The sequence below is a fragment of the Megalobrama amblycephala genome, linkage group LG6 (assembly GCF_018812025.1).
Source record: "Megalobrama amblycephala isolate DHTTF-2021 linkage group LG6, ASM1881202v1, whole genome shotgun sequence".
Classification (NCBI taxonomy): domain Eukaryota; kingdom Metazoa; phylum Chordata; class Actinopteri; order Cypriniformes; family Xenocyprididae; genus Megalobrama; species Megalobrama amblycephala.
The window spans coordinates 29,802,297-29,825,144 of NC_063049.1; the positions used below are offsets into that span (position 1 = coordinate 29,802,297).

The 22,848-nt window shown below is 35.8% G+C and overlaps 1 protein-coding gene across 9 annotated transcripts in view; it reads left to right on the forward strand.

Annotated features, from left to right (window-relative positions):
- dachd (dachshund d) overlaps positions 1–22,848 on the forward strand; it is a 126,423-nt gene that overhangs the window by 66,308 nt on the left and 37,267 nt on the right. For 5 of the 9 annotated variants that reach the window (XM_048193819.1, XM_048193820.1, XM_048193822.1 and 2 more), the window contains exons 3-4: positions 6,743–6,775; positions 7,538–7,699. The exons of 1 other annotated variant lie outside the window; for it this stretch is intronic. In XM_048193819.1, the coding sequence (XP_048049776.1) occupies positions 6,743–6,775; positions 7,538–7,699 (195 nt within the window). The remainder of the gene's footprint in view (positions 1–6,742; positions 6,776–7,537; positions 7,700–22,848) is intronic. 3 more of the 9 variants (XM_048193821.1, XM_048193825.1, XM_048193826.1) reach the window with 1 other exon arrangement.

Consider the following 22,848-nt stretch of genomic DNA (forward strand, 5'->3'; position numbering starts at 1 on the left):
ATGCGACGAAAACTTTTTTCTCTTGCGATAAGTCATTCCAAAAATCATGGCAATGGATGTTAGTAGGTTTAAGTATATCGCAGCCACTGCACTATCCATTACTTTTAATCGAATGAGACATAGGTGTGTTAACCAAGCATTAATAGCAAGGAAAGCCTCTTATATTTGGAAGCAACCACTTATGAGGTGTTTTTGGGTGTTTCTCCCTCCTATCTGTTATCTGAAATATTCCTTTTTCGAATTGCCTGAAAAACCACCTCATACGAGCGTAAAAACTTGTTTGCGATTATATGGGATTTTTATATGGGATTTACTAAATTCATGTTTCCATTGTGCGTATTTTCAATTTTGCAATTTTAATTTGTGCAGGGTCTTGGAAACGCAGCTATTGTATTGTATACATATATACTACCATTTAAAAGTCTGTGGTCAGTAAGATTTTTTTTAAAGAACTAAATAATTTTATTTAGCAGGGATGTAATATACTGATCAAAAATGACAATAAACACATTTATAATGTTACAACAGATTTCCATTTCAAATAGAATGCTGTTATTTTCAACTTTCTGTTCATCAAAGAATCCTGAAAAAAAATGTATCACAGTTTTCAGAAACATATTTAGCAGCAAAACTTTTCAACATTGATAATAATAAAAGATGTTTCTTGAGTACTAAATCAACATAATAGACTGATTTCTGAAGACTGGAGTAATGGCTGCTGAAAATTCTGCTTTGCCATCTTAGGAGTAAATTATATTTTAAAATATATTCAAATAGAAAACAGTTATTTAAAATTGTGTGTGTGTGTGTGTGTGTGTGTGTGTGTGTAATATATAATATATAATATATATACAGTGCTGCTTGAAAGTTTGTGAACCACTTGCAGAATCTGTGGAAATGTGAATAATTTTAACAAAATAAGAGGGATTATACAAAATGCATGTCATTTTTTATTTAGCACTGTCCTGAGTAAGATATTTTACATAAACGATGTTTACATAAAGTCCACAAGGCAAAAAAAATAGCTGAATTTATAAATATGACCCAATTCAAAAATGTATGAACCCATGTTTCTTAATACTGTGTGTGGTTACCTGGATGATCCACGGCTGTTTTTATGTTTTATGATGGTTGCTCATTAATCGCTTGTTTGTCCTGAGCAGTTAAACTGCTCAATATTCTTCAGAAAAATCCTCCAGGTCCCAAAAATTCTTCAGATTTACAGCATCTTTTGCATATTTGAACCCTTTCCAGCATTGACTGTATGATTCTCAGATCCATCTTTTCACACTGAGGACAACTGAGGGACTCAAACACAACTATTATAAAAGGTTCAAACATTCACTGATGCTCTAGAAGGAAACACGATGCATTAAGAGCCGGGGGGTGAAAACCTTTTGAATTTGAAGATCAAGGAATATTGTACTTAATTTGTCTTCTGGCAAACAATTAAGTGTCTTCTGTTGCTTCTGAAAGGGCAGTTCTAAATGAAAAATAATAATAATAATAATAAAAAAAATAAGAAAAATTTGGACATCTTTATCCTCTTCAAAAGTTTTCACCCTTGACTCTTAATGCATCGTGTTTCCTTCTGGAGCATCAGTGAATGTTTGAACCTTTTTTAGTAGCAGTGTATGAGTCCCTCAATTGTCCTCAGTGTAAAAAGATGGATCTGAGAACTTTCAAGCAGCACTGTATGTGTGTGTGTGTGTGTGTGAGTGTGTGTATATATATATATATATATATGTATATATATGTCATATATACACTACTATTCAGAACTTTGGAAACATTATTATTTTTAATGTTTTCGAAAGAAGTCTCTTCTTCTCATCAAGACTGCATTTATTTGATCAAAAATTCTGAAAAAAAACAGTAATACTGTAAAATATTATTACAATTTAAAATAATGGTTTTCTATTTTAACATACTTTAAAATATAATTTATGTCTGTGATGCAAAGCTGAATTTTCAGCATCATTAAATCCAGTCTTCAGTGTCACATGATCCTTCGGAAATCATTCTAATATGCTGATTTATTACAAATGTTGTGCTGCTTAATATTTTTTATAACGTGATACTTTTTTAAGGATTCTTTGATGAATAAAAAGTTAAAAAAGAGCAGCATTTATTTAAATTAAATCTTTTGTAACAATGTACACTACTGTTCAAAAGTTTGGGGTCAGTATTTCTTTCTTTCTTTCTTTCTTTCTTTCTTTCTTTCTTTTTTTTGGATGAAATTAATACTTTTTTTCAGCAAGGATATGTTAAATTGATAAAGTGATAGTAAAGATTTATATTGTTTGAAAATATTTCTATTTTGAATAAATGCTGTTCTTTTTGACTATTTATTCATCAGTGAATCCTGAAAAAAGTATCACAGTTTCCAAAAAATATTAAGCAACACAACTGTTTCCAACTTTGATAATAACTGAGTATCAAATCAGCATATTAGAATTATTTTTATTATTAGAATTAAAAATCATATTTTAAAGTATATTAAAATAGAAAACCTTTATTTTAAATTGTAATAATATTTCATAATATTACTGTTTTTTTCTGTATTTTTGATCAAATAAATTCAGACTTCTTTCAAAAACATTAAAAATAATAATGTTTCCAAATTTTTGAATGGTAGTGTATATGTCAAATGTACAGTGAACAGTGTTTTAGAGATATGCAGGTAATGACATCAGAGTATCATTTCATCAGTCTGTCATTAGGTGGACACAATAAACTAGAAATGCAGCAAGACTAGGAGAATAGACACAAAAAGAGGTTAATGAAACATGATTCCTTCACGCAGATGCAAGATTACACTGTCATAAACAGATCAGTCAACTCTAATGTGACTCTTCTCACACAGAGTGTCGACAGCTTATAATTGATGTGCAGTATTTGGCTCTAATGCAGATGGAACAATACAGATACATTAATTCACCCAGTCCTCATTGGCACGACCTCAGCTTTGTGCGTGCAATCTGTCCTCAAAAGTCACTGAAATGGAGCTCATTTCTGCAAATATATTGGGTAAATAGTCAAATTTGGCCTTGATCTCTATTAGGAGCGCACAACATTAAGTCAGTAGATAAGCACTTTCTTATCATAAGCATGGCTAAGTCACTCTTTGTGTACTGATGTGAAGTTAATCTGATCTTAATTTAATTACACTATTAGTGGAAGGAGGCACATACATTCCTTATTTGTTATAAGAATGTTCTGACATTGAGCAGGTATGGGGCAGCCCGCATGTTAATTAATAATGAACATTCTGACAATATTCAGAGGCATGACAGCGTTAAGCCAGTCTGCTGCTGGTTCCTTTGCATATTAATAGATCCTTCATTATTATTTAATATGACAGCTGCTCCAAGGGCTACGATCAGACCCCATCTCTATTATTTGCTGTTTTGTGCGCAGTATGACAGTACCAAGCGATTCTTTATTTGTCCCCTCCCCACGCCCCCGTCTTGCGCCCGTCTGCCCGCTTGTTCTCTCTTATGCTCGGCTGTTTATATATGGCTGAAGAGATCCTTGTGTCTGTGAGAAAACAGACATGGGTGTCTGAATCTAAAGGTGACTTTCAAAAGTCGAAACATTGCGATCTGCTATTGGTGCTTCGCATACTAATGAATGCTAATTGAAGAAGGAGTGGGTTGCTCGTTGCGATGCTCAGAAGTGCACGGGCACTACGAGTGGACTTGTTGCTGATGTGAAGAACAGTTTGTGGATGGGTACTCTGATGTAGATGTTACAGTCAAACCCCCTTGTAGCCTATGATGGATGTTATTTGTGATCTAATGAACTAAACTATCTCTCTGAAACAACGTTGAACGATAATGTAGAGGAGGACCCATCAACATGAATACAGTTGCTCATGAATGCTTGTAGGTATAGCAGTGGTTCTCGACTGGTTTTGCTTCAGGATCCAGATTTTACATTGTACATCAAGTAGTGCCTCAGTACAGTACCAGAATGGTTTAAAAATCATATAAAAGGCAAGCAAAAAAAGCATTTATGTATACATGTATGTACACTGTAAAAAAAAAAAAAAAAAATGTTGTTTTAACTTAAAAACAAAATTAAGTTTAGACAACTTGAAATGTGAAGTCACAACTTTGATATTTGAGTTGACTTAACTTAAATTTTAAGGCAGCACATTTTAAGTTACTTTTTAAGTTGAAACATTTTTTTTTACAATGTACTGTATCTATGTATGTATTTTATTTATTTATTTGTTTGTTTGTCTGTTTATTTAATTTATTAAATAATTTATTTATTTTTTAGTTTTATTTATTATTTAATAATATTTTTTTTTTTAAATGTATAATGTAAAATAATTATTTTTTATTATTTTTTTAATAATAATAATAATAATTATTATTATTATTCAGTTTTTGACTGATAAAGTTTAGGACAAATTGTTGACAAAGCCTTTACCTTTAACTACAGCATTTGACAAAGCTATATTTTGCTATCATAACTATGCACAATAATATGGTTTGTAGTAGCATATGTTTTTTCATTGCTGTCCTTGACTTTACTGTTTTTGGGTCACAATCCACCAGCTGGGAGCCACTGGTCTATATTGTAATAGGCTAATTAAGCAGGAAATTGTGGTAAGCTGTTTATTGATAACATTCATACCTGCAGGACATTCTGTATCACCGTGTCCATTTTACAGAGTTGATAAATGAATATGAGAGATGTTTAATACATTACTGAAGTGCTTAATTGTTGAAGTAAAAACTTTGGCAAAAGCAACTCGAGTACCCGACTTTTCACACGAGCAACCAGAAGGTGATTTTATTCTCACTCTCTCTTTTTTTTTGTCCAGGTCTCTGCTACACATACATCTCATTTAGAAAACAGTTGACTCTCTCCCATTAGACGCAAATGAAGATTGACCTTCAGTGCGACTGGAGGCCATATTTATTATGAGTGGAGGGGGGAAGTAGATCCCCCTCCGCAGCTGTAGGGCATGAATATACAACAGCAAACGAGAGCGGCCACTCCGACACAGTGTATACGATACATCAATATGGTACTGATGTACTTTAAAATGCAAACAAGCCCAGAAAGCTGGTGGCATGCAGTGTTGCTCACACCATCTGCCTGTCTGCTGCTGGGGAGGCAAGGTGGCGTATTAAAGCCACATGTTCGATATCTTTCTTTTTCCCTCTCTCTTTGCGCTCAGGAAAGGAGACAGAGGCCAAATGGCCGCAGTCGAGTCATGTCAGTGAAAGTGACACTTTAGTGATGACGAATTTACCAATTGGCTTCCCTCACGTGGGGAAAACAAAAGTCAAACGGACGTTGGGGAGTTGGGGATTTTTAGGGCTGTTATCTTGGAAGAATTTGAAATACTGACTGCATAAGCAATACTTATGTCAATTTAGTGACAAATGACAGGCTTATGTGTAATGATATGGAAGTAAAACATACAATAGTTGACTCGAAACGTAAAGTAATTTTTGTAATGCCTAATCAGTGATTTATTTATCTACCACAATAATGTGGAAGATATTTTGGGGTTGTTTTCTTTAAAACTAATATGCAGTTAATTAATTAGCAAATCTTAAACAAATTAGATTCATTTTAAATTGAATAACAGGATAATAATTATTAAATATACAAGATACAGATCTGTTTAAATGATACATTAAAACAGAAAAAAATCAGTTATGATATTTAATATTTTGTGGTAGTGTTATGTTACATTGCTCAACCCCTATCACAGAATCTAGTTTGCCTCCTAATCTCATAAATGAGGTTATTGTAACCATTTTTCAATACACTGTACATATAAAATGACACTGCGCTCACAGGATTCACTGAACACCGCTGAAGAAAAGCTCATCTTTGATTCATCCATTCACATCGTTTCATTAATCTTCATTCATGAATCCAAGGTCTCTTTCAAGGATCCTCTTTTTACTTTCTGCGAGTCTTTCAGGTGTTTTGTCATTGAAAAAGAGTAAATGACAGCGAGTCAGTTCCTTATCCAATCTCTCCATCTCCACTGTGCTCCTTTTAAACAAATCAAACAATGGGAAGAAATGTATTATTGCCACTGGAGCCAAAAGACTTTGAATCACAGCGTTCCTGTTCATTCAGAGGGAATGACAAGGGATTTGCCGTTTAATGTTCGTGTGTTTGAGATGTTACAGACATTTGTGTGTGCGTATGTGTGCATATTTGAACACGTCTTTGGTTTCCCACTGTTTCAGACTGTTTGTTTTCACTTTGTCGTACATCCCCACCCGTTTATTTACAAACAGAAACCATGGCAACATGTCAATCCTGATATGTTCTCCTGACTCCATCTGTCACCATCAAAGCTCAACGGCGTCATCTTTGCATTTAGAGAGAAAAAGAGATGGAAATCAGAGAAGACGTACATGACAGTGAGGCTTCCAGCTGAAAATGTTGCATCAGTCCAATGGGGCCAGCTGTGTAATCAAAAACAGCAAAGCTACCGTCGGTGATGGGATGCAAATGATCTGCTCTAATTAAGACGCAGTGCTAGACTGAGTTAGGCTAGTGATGGGAGAAAAGACTGTGTCAAACAGTTGTAGAGCGAGAAGCAGTTTTCCCCCCTTCTTTCTGAGGTAAAGCCCTACTCAAAGTAATGTCAAAAACATGAGTGTAAAATTGTTTTTTTTTTTTTTGCCTTATTATGTAATGTGTTGATATTGAATATTTAATTATACATGTTTATTTCCTCTATTTTTACATTTAGATTACCTTTGCGGTCATTTGATGCTCACTAAAGGTAATATTTAAAAACAATAGGATACATTTATAATGACAATCTTTAGCAAATCTCAAAATGAATATCGATTTTCATTGTATTTAATTTTTACATTTATTTAGACACAATATTATAATACAGTACAGCCAAACATTTGGGGTCAGTACAATTTTTTTTCATGACTTGTATTCAGCAATGATGTATTAAATTGATCCAAAATACAGTGAAAACAGTAATATTGTGAAATATTATTACATTTTAGAATAGCTTCTATTTCTTCTATTTTATTTTATTATATATATATATATAAATGTAAATATAAGTGTAATTTATTTCTGTGATGGCAAAGCTGGATTTTCAGCATCATTACTCCAGTCTTCAGTGTCACATGATCCTTCTGAAATCATTCTAATATGCTGTTTTTGTGCTCAATAAACTTGCTGAAAACAGTTGGGCTTAATTTTTTTTTATGGAAACATTTTTCAGGAATGATAGAAAGATCAAAAGAATGGCATTTATTTGAAATTGAAATCTTTTCTAATGTTATAAATGTTTTTACTGTCCCTTTTGATTAATTTAATGCATCCTATTATTAAAAAAAATAAATTTTCCCCCCCTCGAAATTTGGAATGTGTTTTCATCATGTAACTGTCTCTTCTCCCCCTTGATATTCTTGGACAATGTCTATTCTAGAAGCATTTCTTGATCATACCCTTGTTTTAGGCCCATTTGAGCTGAACCCTTATGATGCAGTGACTCCATCTTTCTGTCCTCCTGCTGCAGGTCTCACAGCCGCTGCTGCGGCAGCTGCGGCCGCCACTAACGCTGCTATCGCAGAGGCCATGAAGGTGAAGAAGATCAAACTAGAGGTGATGAGCAGCTACCATGGTAGCAACACCCAGCACGGGGCCGACTCAGAAAACGGAGACCTCAGCTCCAGTGTGGGTGAGTCACCATCCACCAGCAGCATGACTCACACTGCATGCAGGCCCTGGTAACAGCCGACTCGCGATCCGTCACAAGTGGTCAGTCAAGACACATTGCTGTTTACACCTGGGAGTAACATGTTTCTCAAATGTGTCATCCTTGACTACTTGTGATCAGATTTTGAGGGGAGTGTCACTGATTTAATGACTAAATATTGATAAAGTGCAAAAAGATTTGCAGTTTTTTACCTATTATTTAGCATAATTTTGTTTCTTTTTAACAATTTAACCAATTAACATTGTGCTTCACATGATCTGTGACCACATGTTGATATCAGACATGTCGAAGATGTTCAGTAAAGTCTTGAGCATGCATATGTATGTGCTTTCTGAACTTTCAACTAGAAGGTTATTTTCTTTTAAAGGGATAGTTCACCCAAAAATGAAAATTTTATGTTTATCTGCTTACCCCCAGCGCATCCAAGATGTAGGTGACTTTGTTTCTTTAGTAGAACACAAATGATGATTTTTAACTCCAACCGTTGCAGTCTGTCAGTCAAATAATGTGAGTGGATGGGAACTTCTACTATAAGAGTAAATAAAACACGACAGACAAGTCCAAATTAAACCCTGCGGCTCGTGATGACACGTTTATGTCCTAAGACACGAAACGATCGGTTTGTGTGATAAACCGAACAGTATTTATATCATTTTTTAACTCTAATACACCACTATGTCCAACTGCGTTCAGCACTCGTTAGTAAGGTCTGATCGCGCATATACTTCAATGAGTGTCAGACATCACTGCCGCTGTCAGAGCGCGATCAGACCTCACTAAGCGAGTGCTGAACGCAGTTGGACATAGTGGTGTTTTAGAGGTAAAAAATTATATAAATACTGTTCGGTTTATCACACAAACTGATCGTTTCGTGTCTTAGGACATCAACGTGTCGTCACGAGCCGCAGGGTTTAATTTGGACTTGTTAATGCAAGTTTTATTTACTCTTATAGTAGAAGTTCCCATCCACTCACATTATTTGACTGACAGACTGCAACGGTTGGAGTTAAAAATCATCATTTGTGTTCTACTAAAGAAACAAAGTCACCTACATCTTGGATGCGCTGGGGGTAAGCAGATAAACATCAAATTTTCATTTTTGGGTGAACTATCCCTTTAAAGCCACATGTAGGTACAAAGTTTAAAATCCTTGTTTTGGCACGTTTTTTTGTTTGACACATGAGTTAGCGGAACTCATCAGGGCAGATTAGTGAGTACACTACAAATGTGATGTGGTCATGAGTTTTCCACTTCTTTCACATATAGTTGGACCCCATTTACACCTGTATTTAGTGCTGTCCACTCAGATGGCCAGAATCTGACCAGAAGTACTCAAAGCTTTCAATGGCAGTTTGAGCTTAACTTTCAATCTTAAAAAAAAAAAAAAAAAAAAAAACACTTAAAAGGATAGTTCACCCATAAATGAAAATTCTGTCATCATTTACTGACCCTCATATTGTTACAAACCTGTATGATTTTGTTTAATCTTTAAAACACAAAAGAAGATATTTTAAAGAATTTAGCTGTTTATGTCTGAACAATAAAGACACACTAAGAACAAAGAACAACAAAAACACACTAAGAAATATTTGTTTGTTTTTTTGTTCCCTAAAAGAAACTCAGGTTTAAAGGTTAATACAGATTTGGAATGACAATTTTGAGTGAACTGTCCCTTTAAGAACGAACTAATCTGCTGTTATAAAACTAAACATTGTTCATTCTATTTATCTATGCAAAATGTATCTTCTATTTATCTTTTACCTTCTTAAAATATGTTTTAAACTCACATAAATGCAGATTAAACTGCAAACCACCAAATCTGTAAGAAAACTAGAAAGCTTTGTGTAATCTTCTTTTGAGCAGTCAGTTTGTTTGGTTGATTCCAAATTCATCATTAGCAGGTAATGCACTTTTAAAGTAGCTACACATCAAATGCATCCATGAGCACTTTATCCCAAAGCTAATAGCTATTAAGCGAGCCGCTAATTCAATTTGGTGAAGAAAATTAGTTTTGAATGTCCCCCGCTCCAATTAATCGTTTCTCAGATTCATTCCGATTTTTTTTTTTTCTCTCTCTTTGCAACATTACTTAAAGCCATTTTTGTGGAAATTACACTGTTATATTAAACCACAAATCCATTACAAATGATTCAGTTACCATAATCCCAGAGCTGAACTGTGCGTGTGTAATTTCCATTGTGAATATCCACCCTGCGTCGAGGATTTCCCAGCTGCATTTGACACTAGGAGTTTTGGCAAAACACGGTGCGCTCTAAGCAGATTTATCGAAAGGAAGCCGCGCGGAGCTGAGGTCATCTAACAGCGAACGGCGGCAGGGGGCCGCGAGGTCACCGAAATAAAGATAAATGCGAATCGGAATAGGCGAGGCTGCGGCAATGGGGCTAATAAGAAACTGTTTTTATCTTTTTACAATTTAAATTGTAACCTTGAGCACGCAGACTCCCTGAAGAATAATAATTCCAGGCCCAGCAGTGAGCGAAGGAGCGAACTAGAGAGGCATTAGAAGCTCTGAGTGAAATATATGGCCACGACGCCTCTCCAGCCCATCCACAATCAATTGGATTCTTTTACTTTAATATTTACTCGCAGCGATGAGATGCTAGTCTGCATGGTGATGAACAGTCTACCTCTGGCGTTTGAAGGTGACCTGTCACCGCGTATGGACAAATCTCTCGCTCGCAGAAATGTAGAAAATAAATCATTAAAGGCAGGCGGGCCTCTCATTCCGGGATTTAAATCACTCCCAGATTTATGATTTAAATTAATGCTTCGTTTGGTCAAAAGAACGGAGGCCGAGACAAATGATGTTTGGTACTGAAGCCATCCTAATATTGATTACTGGATGTCAGTGCAATCTCTTGTTTATATCAAGCACTCTCCTGTGACGGGGTGGCCAATAGGAGTCACCCGCATGATAAGAGGGCGAAATATAGCTGCTTCTATTCAGCCAGCCAGAGGGGAGAAACAAGCTCCTTTCAGCCTTTAATTGCAACATAAATTAGGTTTTTAAGTGAAATAGACAGTGTTTTCCATTCCCGTCTCCCAGCGAATTCCCTCACTGCTCCGGATCATTACGGCATTAAAACGGAAAGGTCATTTCGCCAGAGAACTGAGAGAGAGAGATCGCATCGGGGTGTTTTAAAAGAGTGCCAGAGAAAACACACAACTGTGAAAATAAACTCTTAGCTGCGGTGCTCTGCTGACTTCTGCCTTTCTGAGCCCCGTGATTGGCTCTAATGGTTTTGGGCTGTGAATGCCTATTATGTCCCGCTTATAGGTGCTTTTTGCAGCTGGAGTCCAGAGTCTGAAATCATTTGACAGATATAGGGATGACTTTAGAGCAGAGGAACTCAGTTAAACACTCTAGACAGGAGTGGACAATGTCATGAGCAGGAAGTGAGCCGGTGCTATATTAAAACAGCTGCTCTTGCTATGAGGTTTAATTTAGAGACACTTGGTTACATGCAAGTGTAATTATTTTTCTAAATGTCACTAGGGGCAACACCACCAATAACAATAATAAGCACCATCATACAAATTATTATTATTATTAAGATATTAAGTGCGTGTGTGTTTATTTATTTGTAGTATTTTTGAGAGCTGTAAAAAAGTTGCCACTGCAAGGGTATTGTGAGTGGTTGCCAGCATTGTTTTGGTGTTGTTAATGGTTGCTAGGTATTTGCTACTACTGTTTTTTTGTTTGTTTGTTTATTTTTTGTCTAATTGTGACCCGTGCTGGCAAAATGAGTCGGAATGCGCACAGGCTAATTTCGAGCTACAGGTAAAACAAGTGAAAAATGTCAATTTTGGTCAAAATTTAGTTTTTCACAAAAATGAGTTAATTAAGCCCTCGTTTAGCAATCCCAATGTTCCAAATAGCAATTAAACATCTAAAAGTATCTTTATTTGTACGTTTTCTGAGAGGAGTACCTTTCCTTTGACAATGAAAAATGCCGTATTTCTCTGCTCGCTTCTGGACGACTGGCACTTCCCTCAGCACAAGTTTGGTATCGTTGTAAAGCGCAGCATTCCAACTTTGTAAATATTCATAGCGAATTCATTATGTCATGAGTCTAAACCAATGAAATGTGATTTTCAAACTCAAGCTGATGTAAACAAACTTTCTTACTTGTAAATAAACGTTCTTAAGTTCTTCCGATATACACATATGAATTACAGTATTTCAAAAAGGCTTGGTGAGTCTTCACGCAAACATTATATTTTATGTCTTAAGTGAACGTTTGGTTCACTGTTGGGGAAAAACTTCTGATGTGTAACATTATATTAGATCCGAGTGGTACAATAGTAGGTCTTAATAGATAGGCTGTCTGTTTCATTAATATTAATCAAACAATTGTGGAATCATGGGAAAAAGTTGAATATATATATATATATATATATATATATATATATATATATATATATATATAATATATATATAAATATATATATATATATTTTTTTTTTTTCTTTTTTTTTTTTTTTCTTATAGATATGGGTTTTGACTTTGTTTGTGCCAAATCTGGTGGGTATTACCAATTTTAAGGTATGATTGCTAGGTGATTTTGTTTTTCAACCTTCAACCTTGTTTTTCAACTTTAACTCGATTTTTCTCAAAATTGACTTTGATGACTTTATCGACTTCAAACAAGTGTAGCTCAGTCATTTTTTGTCGGATTCCAACAAATCATACACCATTTTGAAGAATTACAATAACTTTGTAATTTTTGAAAATGTGCTCATTGCGACTCATTTTGCCAGCACAGGTCACAAATACAAATACTCTGCTGTTCCTCCAGTGTTCTATATTCTGATTGAGATTCTTAGTGTAGTGCAGAATAGATTTAGTCTGAAGTAAAGACAGGCTGATAGTAAGTGTGTGAAGGACATTGTACTCTCCTCCGGACTTGTTAGTGGTGATGCAAATTGGATAGGCTAATGTTTCTTCTGCATTAAATATTCAGCTCAATCACTCTCGCCAGCTTGCATCACTATTATTAATTACAAAAACAGAGAGAAAAACAGTCAGCCAGTTTAAGTTGGAGCCAAACAGCATAAGCGAGAGAGGAGGTGGTGAACGTGATTAAACTTAGCGCTCGCTTCCCTTTTGATTCTTCCCCAGCATTTTTTCAAGGAGGTGGGGGGTTCCCTTCTCTTACAATGTGGATTGTTCCATTGACTCACAGGAAACGGCACACTTAGAGATCACAAACCAAGCAAAACATATGCCTGGAAGACACACAAACAGTGATCCGTTTTCTCGCATTGAATAGACCTGAACCAAAACCAACACCTGCCTTCTTCCAGCAAGATGAATTGTTTGATTTTTTTCATTTATTTTTATTTCTTTCTTTCCTTCCTTGTGACTCATACATTTGCTGCCTTCAGGCTAAGAAATGGAAGGAGGTGAAAAGAATCTCTCTCTTGGTGGCCACTGGGTGCCATTTTGCATCTGATTCCTTGCCACGGCAACGTTAATGGACCTTAAATCCTCTCCGTAATTAGATGGGGGAATTGTGTGTATCACCAACCAGATGATGCTGCCATAATGAAATAAGCGACAAACTTTCAGGCATGTATGTGCGCGCGTTTGTGTGGGTTTCTCTGATTTAGCGAGTTAGCGTGCTCAGACCTGGCCCAGACCTGGCGTTTAGCATTTTGGGGACGTGGGGGAGCGCAAACCTGTCACGTCAGGGCCGGTGACAGGTGTCTATGTTAGGGACAGAATTAAAAGTGATGGGGGGAGATGATGGGTGGGCCTCCCACCATCGATGAGGTCAGGCCGCTAATTCCGCCAGGCTTCTTCTGGCAGAGGAGGCCAGCACTCAAGAGATGGATCTGTAGAGAGACCGCAGCTGTAAGCGTGGAGGAGCTAATTGGTCCTTATCTTGCTGTCCCATTCATCTTCATTTTTTACCAATTACCGAGCATTATCTGTGTTCTCGGTTGGATATGGGAGTTAATCCTTTTTGGTTAAGCTGCTAGTGCAGCTTGCAAATTTCCATTGGTGGAGCGGGTGAAAGAGTCAGAGTGAAAAAACAAACTCGGGAAACTTCTCATCATTGTACACGGGAAGGAATCGATTGGAAATGACATCACGGGAGGGAAAAAGAAAAAAACAGCAGGGAGGAGGGGAATCAATTATTGGTGTTATAATTCAAGCTCTTGTTTGCAAACGTTGCAGTGCCATTGATTAAGTTGTTTTCATTGCGCTTGCCATTATTGACTTGTTAAAACCATATTTTCTTCTCATCGGTGGTTTCAAATGTGCAACCAATCAACCGGTGGTGTTTCAAATCTTGTAATAATTACTAAAAATGTATGCAGTTGTGGCAAAATTACCCTTTTCGATGCATGAGATGAAGAATCACTTCAAAGGGAAACCAACAGTCTCTGAAGCAGTCAAAATCTCTCTTATTATGCACTTAACCATATGGATAAGCATGCAAACACATTAATAACTGCAAGACTCGTGCCTCTTATTGTACTTGTTACACTGTCAAGAGCAATCTCGTCATAAATTCAATGCATCACTGCGTCAAGCACTCTGCGCTTTTAACTGACACTGAGGAAGTCGGTAGCGGTGCGATATCTGTCTGATGAGCGCTGTCACATTTCTTCAACACCTATCAAAAAACATAGACCCTAAACCCATTGTCTTTACAGCAGGCACATCCATCATGCATCGGGGCCGTGTCGCGTCTTTATAATCAGCCGGCTTGTACATCGAGCCCTCATTTAGCATGAAGCGTTCGTGCTCAATGCCGGGCCTCTTAAAATAGCTCCCCATAGAGGATGGATTGAGTGAGCCATGCCTCCTGCTCTTTGATAGGGATCTGTTTGGTCACACACAGCACCAGCTGTCATCTCAGCCTCGACTGCTGTGATTTAATTAGTCTGTTTATGTCCTTTCTAATAATAAATCCCACACTGTGGAAGGACAAATCCAACAAGGGTTGCGCTTTGTTTTTCAATCTGGCGGCCTCGCACTGCTAAACGTGGCACGGCAACGACAAACAGCAGAAAGTTTTGGTTAAGTCGTGTCTGTCTGTTTGACTTTCACTTTTTCTTCCTCACTTTTCTTATGCTTCCATCTAAGTCAGGGTTATATAGTTATAACTAAAATGTTATTATATTATGGATAAAATTTAAATGATATTTTTTTATATGACATTTCCTGTGATTAAAAGGGGTTAAAAATATTTAACTGAACAGCTATTGTTGCCAAGTTGATTCAAATTGTTTAATCCAACAACTAAAATACACTGACACTCTTTTACACTGAATGAACACAAGATAGGAAATAGACTTCATTTGAGTGATGATGCAAATGAAACTCAACAGTTTGTTTGTATCATCATTCAAATGTCCACATGGCATTTTTCATATATTCAAATGCTTTACTAAAACTATATGTAAATAAAATGTAGCTAATATAGCTGTGTTCTATGTATTTGACTAATATGAACGATGATTCATTTAAACTTCATCAGAGTTTTGAATCAGTTGATTGAAGTGAATACTACTACTACTAAAGTTTATATCCAAAACATTCTTGCAATTCATGAGACACTTAAAACTAGTTTAATGACATTCTTTTCAGGAAACTTACTGGCCAAATAAAAGTGCAATAAAATCATCATCATATTCATGATATTGCTTAAAGGTATAGTTCACCTAAAAATGAAAGTTATCCCATGGTTTACTCACCCTCAAGTCATCCTAGGTGAATATGACTATCTTCTTTGAGACGAACACAATTGGAGATACATTTAAAAATATCCTTAGTCCGCCAAGGTTTATAATGGTCGTGAATGGGAACCCAAGTAAAAAAATAAAAAGCATCCATCTATAAAAAAAAATGAATCCATACGACTCCAGAGGGTTAATAAAGGCCTTTTGTAGCAAAGGGATGCATTTTTGTAAGAAAAATATCCATAACTAGCTTCCGGCGTAAGACCGTATGCAGAAGTGGACTTGCGCCAAATGAGTAACCTGTGACGCGATGATGCAGGATCTAGTATCATAAGCTTAGACGCCTCTCACGGTTCAAACTTATAGGGCTGTGCAACAAACTCAAGCTCCTCTTCTCTTATATCGAAATCGTCCGACATTTCTCTTTAAAATTTCTAATTTTAGACTTCTAATTTGTGTAGTATGCGTATGGTCGTCCGCCGGAAGCTAGTTATTTGAATTTATAAAGTTTTAAATATGGATATTTTTCTTACAAAAAAGCATCGCTTTACATCAGAAGGCCTTTTATTAATCCCCTGGAGTTGGATTACTTTTTTTATGGATGGAAGCATTATTTTTTACTTCAAAACATGGCCCCCCATTCGCAACCATTATAAACCTTGGAAGACTAAGGATATTTTTAAATATATCTCCGATTGTGTTCGTCTGAAAGAAGATAGTCATATACACCTAGGATGGCTTGAGGTTGAGTAAATCATGGGATCATTTGAATTTTTGGGTGAACTATCCCTTTAAATTAAATCACCACGAATATAGTATGAAGATGTGAAATATTGCCCAGAAGTCTGCTGAGTGAAAAACCAGCCCGCAGCTAAACGGTGAAAACATGTTGTTCACTTCCTAGCCACATCTGAGTCGCACCGGCAGAAATCAGGGCAATGATTCATTCCTTATTACTCGCTGACTGAGTCCCACCATAGGCATGTAGCATTGGAGATAGCCAGTTTCTTCAAAACCGCCTCACCTGTGTGAAACCTGGGTTTACATTGTTGAATGCTGTTTTGTCTGGCCTTAAACATCAGCAGGGCTCTTCACGGGAAGGCAGGAAGCATTGGTAATAGCTCTGAGACCGGGATGAGAACCAGGGCTGAGTTTACAGAGACACGCTGCCTCTCCTGGGCATTCGTTTCTGAGTGCCTCTATTAGTGTGTTGTGCTCCTGGGAAGCAGGTGACAGATAAGTGGAGAGCGTCACACATTTTAATAGAATTTCAAAAAGATAACTCGATAATCACTTACTTTTTTAATGAAGTCGAATTGCTTGTTTTAATTCCGGTTGCATCGACAGTTAAGCATCAGCATAAAATTGAATATGCATGATTTTGGAAAGGGGGGGGGAGTCGGGTGTAAAAATGTGCAAAGCGCTGGTGTACACAAATGCCTACAACTGCAGAAACAGATTACAAAATGGGAATTGATTAAACATTATTTCTGTAATGATCCGTATCATGCTCTATCATCTCTGAAAAGCAGCACAGCTCTACGTTTCTGCAGTGAGCGTAGCCGGCACGAACGTGGTGCATGTTCATGCAGATATTTGTGTCTGCAGAGTAAATGAAATAAATAAGTAGCCGGTTTACTTGTCGGGCCTCATCAACATTAAAGCTCGTTCTTCATTAATTGGATGAATTAATTTGGAGCCGTTTGATTCAGTTGTGAGACGTGGTGCGTTGCCCGTCCCTCTTTACTAATCTCTGTCAGGTTGCATTTATAAGTGGAATTGAGTGACCTTTGGAGGCAAAGATAGGGATGAAGAGATCTGCGCAATTTGAAAAGACAATGTCACATGGTGTAAATGCGATACATGTAATAAATGACATTCAACCTTTCACACACGATAAGCTTCTGCGCTCCATAATGCGAAAGATGCGTGTGCTTTGACTGTTTAGAATATTCCACCGATAGGTCATCTCACTGCACTCAATTACGAGAGAGAAACAAACCAGCGTGTGATGCGTAACCGCCGTGCCTTATGATGACAGAGAGGATGTGGTGCAATCGGAATATTGCCATGATTATTGCAGTGATAATAACATTGCAGCAATTAGAACATGAGAAATGAAGGCGCGGCCGTTATCACTCACTGGTATCAATCATGCCTGGAGCCCCATTAACCCGAACCAGACAAGCGATCCTGCTCTGGGTCAGGCTTCTTGCCAGAACAAATCATGCACTGCCTCACGTTACAGAAGGTAGCCTGCATTTAGCCTGGGTGGTACGAAATACAGGAATCTGTGCACTTGAACTTTTCTTAGTGACCCAGAGGAAATTTGAGTGCTCGAAGGTTGCTCTTTTAAAGCTTAAAAGAGTTCTCGATTATGTTCGGTTTGTTTCAGATGTTTCCACTGAATGTCTTTCGTAGTAAAGGAAATAGACACAAATGTAGACACAATGTAGAGGATATGATAGATCAGATAAGTTGCAATTTGCACATAAAGAGATCTCAGTAGTGATTTTCCTTTTTTATTTGAAGACCTACAAATATTTTTAGAGGGATAGTTCTCTCAATATATTACTCTGTTTTTATTTATTTATTTATGAAAAAAAAAACAGACTTTTATATTTTATGAATACAAATATAATGAAATATTTATTTTATTTTACTTTATTTTATTTTATTTTATACTCTACATTTTATATCTAATTGCTAGACAAATGGACAAACATTCTATCTCTTGTGAAACACAAAAGATGATATTTTGAAGAATGTTGAAACTGCAATGAGGTCAGTGTGGTCCAAAACAATCCAAATTTTTGTTGTATGCATAAAAATTATTTTTCACAGAAAAAAAAGTTATACAGGTTTGAAACTCATAAGAGTGAGTAAATAATGACATTATTTTCATATTTTGGTGAACTATCCCTTTAAGCACATTCAATAAAACCAAAGCGGTATGATAAACGTAACAAATCTCCTTTCGCAAGGAATTTCTTTTTGTTGTATGCATAAAAATACATTTTTTTACAGAAGAAAAAAAGTCATACAGGTTTGAAACACATAAGGGTGAGTAAATAATGACATTATTTTCAGTTTTGGGTGAACTATCCTTTTAAGCACATTCAATAAGACCAAGGCGGTATGACAAACATAACAAATCTCCTTTCACAAGGAATTTCTGAATCACGCAAAGATGCAGCCTCTGCAACGTGATGCTAATTTTGTAATTAGAACAGATGATGCAAGAGGCTGTCTTATCCCCTGGAAAGCCGTCTCATGGACCCCTGCACTGTGTGATTGATAACGCCGTTCGATACATTTCATTTCAGAGACCAAGTCAAATGACAACTGCTTGCCACTGACCAAAAGTAATCTTTTTAAACGGGACCCTTTGCTCAGTATCTGATGGAAATGATTCCCCCCACCCCTCCTCTGCCTGGGTGTCACAGTCCCTAAGGGAGGGTGGGGTTATTGATTGGACTTGAATATATTGTACCCTCTGTAGAAACATCTGCTGGTAATGTTTGCTCCCTTCTGCTTTCCCTAAACCAGCAGTAGTTTATGGAGAATGATACAGGACACATTTAAGCTGAAACTAATTCAAAATGAAATTGAGTGTGCTTTCAGTGATGTGTCCTGAAGCCTGTGTCTAGGCATCTCGCACCATGCAAGTAATTGCATTAACCAGACCACAAGATAACAGTGTATATGTGGTGCTAACTGTGATGCACACCAAAAAACAAAAGAGTGAACCCATAGCCTTATTTGTCATTTGTGTTTTTATACCACTTATTTTTTTATTTTATTTTATTTTATTTTATTGTGTTTAGTTTCATTTCATTTCATTATTTAATTTTTTATTTTACTTTATTATTTTATTTTGTTTTTTTGTTTTGTTTTGTTTAATTTAATTTCATTATTTAATTTAATTAAATTTAATGTTTTATTTTATTTGGTTTTCATTAAATTTAATGGTTTATTTTATTTTATTATTTTATTTTTGTATTTTATTTTATTTTGTTTCATTTAGTTTAGTTTAATTTTATTTAATTATTTAATTTAATTTATCTAATATTTTATTTTTTTGTTTGTTTGTTTGTTTCATTTTGTTTTATTTTATTTGGTTTTTGTTTCATTTAGTTTTATTTTATTTCATTTCATTATTTAATTGATTTTAAAATTTAATTTAATTTAATTTAATTTTATTTTTTTCCAGCATGAGCAAAATGCAAATGTCTACATCTTAGAAATGGCCAATAAAAACTATATATTTTTTTTTTGTCTGATTGTTTGTTTGCTTATATAATGAATTATTTATTTAAATTCTTTCCTTCTTTAATAAACATAGTTAAAATAAAATAAAAAATTTGTTGAACAAATAAAATTTTCTTTATTTATCTTCTTTTTTTTAAATTCATCATTATTTATATTTCATAGCTATTTAGATTTACATAAAATGCACTTCAATGATACGATTCTGTATCAGAACATAATTTCATACGTTTTCTAGTGGCCAGCTTGTGTAACAGGTAGTGACCAAAACCACTCCACCATATGCCAAGAACTGCTGCTGGGTCTTTATCGTCCTGAAGGAAGAATAAATAAATAAATAATAAAACAATACTGTCTGTCTCCTCCATAATCCCTACCACATGTTTGCTTTGATGGTTGTGGGGGGTTACGGGTCTGCGTAATTATGCTACCTCATCAAACCAGAGATGTTTTGTTGCCATTATTTTTTACACTCACAAGTGTGTAATAGATGTTTTTCTTTACTCTCTGTTTCTTATTAAGCACTCTCATAGTAAATGCCTGTTTTACACGGGGATGCAGTTTCTCTGTTTTTGTGGCTTCAGATCACATCACATACTCAAGCGTCTGGGGGTGGTTTCAGCACTCCGTGATTGTTGGTGATAGTGTACAGGTCTGTTTCTTTTTTATTATCATTTTGGAGATGGGGGGGGGGGGGGGGTATTAACAAATTCAAGATGTTATTTTTATGATTAGCATTAAGATTATAAACAGGAAGAAAAGACTTTAAAGTTTTTCTCAATGACACAGAAAGACCATGGGTGGCTACTTCAAAGTGAAATACCTTTCTCTAACGGGCCTTAATGAGTTACAGCGTTTAACAGCCTTGACTAGCTATGCTGTCTGGGGAAAAGAAAACAATCTATACCCTTACCATAGATGCATGTCTGTTTATGAAGGACCTATGCGTTTATTTCCGATAACATCTTCTCTACACAGATGGAGCTCTGCTTTTTTTATGGTTGAAGGTCCTTTGTAATAGCCAGAATCAATTTATGAGTAGCCGGTTTTATTTTTACAATTAAAATGTTGTGTGGTTTGCTATTTGAATGAGAAATCTGTGGCAAAAGCCTTGACAGTTGGGTACTGCAAAAATAACAATCTGCCATTCTGAAACGCCGCATGAAAAACAATTTAAACCGTTATCCTGATTCAACAGCTACTTCAAAAGGCATAAGATTTTGGCTCTCAAATCAAAGGGACGAGCAAAAGAACGTCTGTTTAGATAAGAGCATTTACAACATACTGCTCCGTCGCGTTGTGCTCGCAAACAAAGATGGATAGGCCAGAAACAAGTCATTTAATTAGCGCTGGAACCCACGTCTCCGACTCCGGCAGCCAATTACACATTCCAACGGCATCTGCAGGTCCTATTTCACGGGAGGAAAGCAAATCTTCCCTGGCTCGGCTACATACAGTACATCTTTTCTCTTCCATTTAAGAGAAGGTAAATAGCAGAGATGGACAGCTTCATTAGACAGCATCTGAGGAGCAGGCAGGGCGGATTGTCGCTTAAATAGTGGGCTTTTACTGGAGGGCTAACCGGCGACCTCAGATCAATTACAGCTGACATTATTGTTTGTCGTGAGCTCTTCCAGGACAGAGGAGTAGAGGCAGAACGAGCCCTGGCTCTGCTGAAAATGTAATTTTCGTCCTCTTTTGCTTTCATTCCACAAACAATAAATCACTCAGTTGAAGAGATAATAAAGTGCCAAGTAGGAGCTGGTTTAATTTTTGTTAAGGGAAAGCTTCCTCCCTCACAGGATAATGCAGGATGCTAGTGCTCTGAAGGCCTGCTTTCAACACACAATGGCTGCTTCAATCTGTCTCTTTTTAAGGGCCACTGGAATCAAAGTTCATCGGTTTGACAATAATATCTTAGTTCTTAATTCATGCAAATTGCAGCAGTTTATCTTTTTTTTTTTTTTTTTTTTTTGATATTTTATCATTTTTTGCATTTTGTCATCATTTACTCACCCTCAAGTTGTTCCAAACCTGTATGATTTTCTTTGTTCTGCTGAATACAAAGGAAGATATTTGGAAGAATTTTGATAACCAAACAGATCTCGCCCCCCATTAACTACCATAGTAGGAAAAATAAATACTATGGTAGTCAATGGGGGGTGAGATCTGTTTGGTATTCAGCAGAACAAAGAAAATCATACAGGCTGTTTTGTGAGTAAACAACATTTCTGTTCCTCAAATCTGATTGGCTGAGAAGGCTTCCAGGAGTGCTGATATATGTGTGTGTATATATATATATATATATAATGTAATTTTTTTATTTTTTTTTTCAGTCAAACCAAAATGTATTCAGACACCTTGAACATTTCATTCCTTAATACAGTTTATTCACTATAGTTTAAAAAATGGTAATAAAATATGACAAGATCTCAGAGTGATCTCAAGATCTCAAACTGTGTCAGAAAAAATTAACCTTAATTATGAAAACACTTAAGCAAAACATGGTCAGGTCAAAGTGTCTGAATTTTTGCATCTAAATTTTTTTATCAATTTTACTGTTAGTCCACTGTATGAAGAATTTTTGTGTATAATATGTCACAGTTTACTTTATTTTGCTATCCTCACTTACATAAATGAACTATAGTGTCCTGCATCCACTAGTAAAAATATATCAAAAATGTCTGAATAATTTTTGCTTTTTTTTTATTTTTATTGACTCATATACAAGCATAAAACAGGCATATTCTAAGATAGTATGACATATTTATATTTATCTAATTTCTAAATGTAGCCTTAGGACTAAAGTTTGAATTTATATATAAAAAGCGTTTGTATCTAGCTGCTAAGGTAAATTAATTTTATCCTTGTAATTTAATCAATAACCTGCAACACAATAGAAAAAAGTGTCTTTATTAAATAAAAATCTTTATTGACAAGTTAAAATTCATTAATATTGTAAAATAGCCTTGACAGTGTCTAAAGGGGTTTTGTTTTGCGGCAAATTTGTTGAAAACCACAAATGAAGGAAAAAGACATGCAGTTGATGAAACAATGTGACTTCTTCATCAGACATCTGGATTGTAGACATCCATAGTTCATCGCCTTTCAGTCTGTCTGAAAAG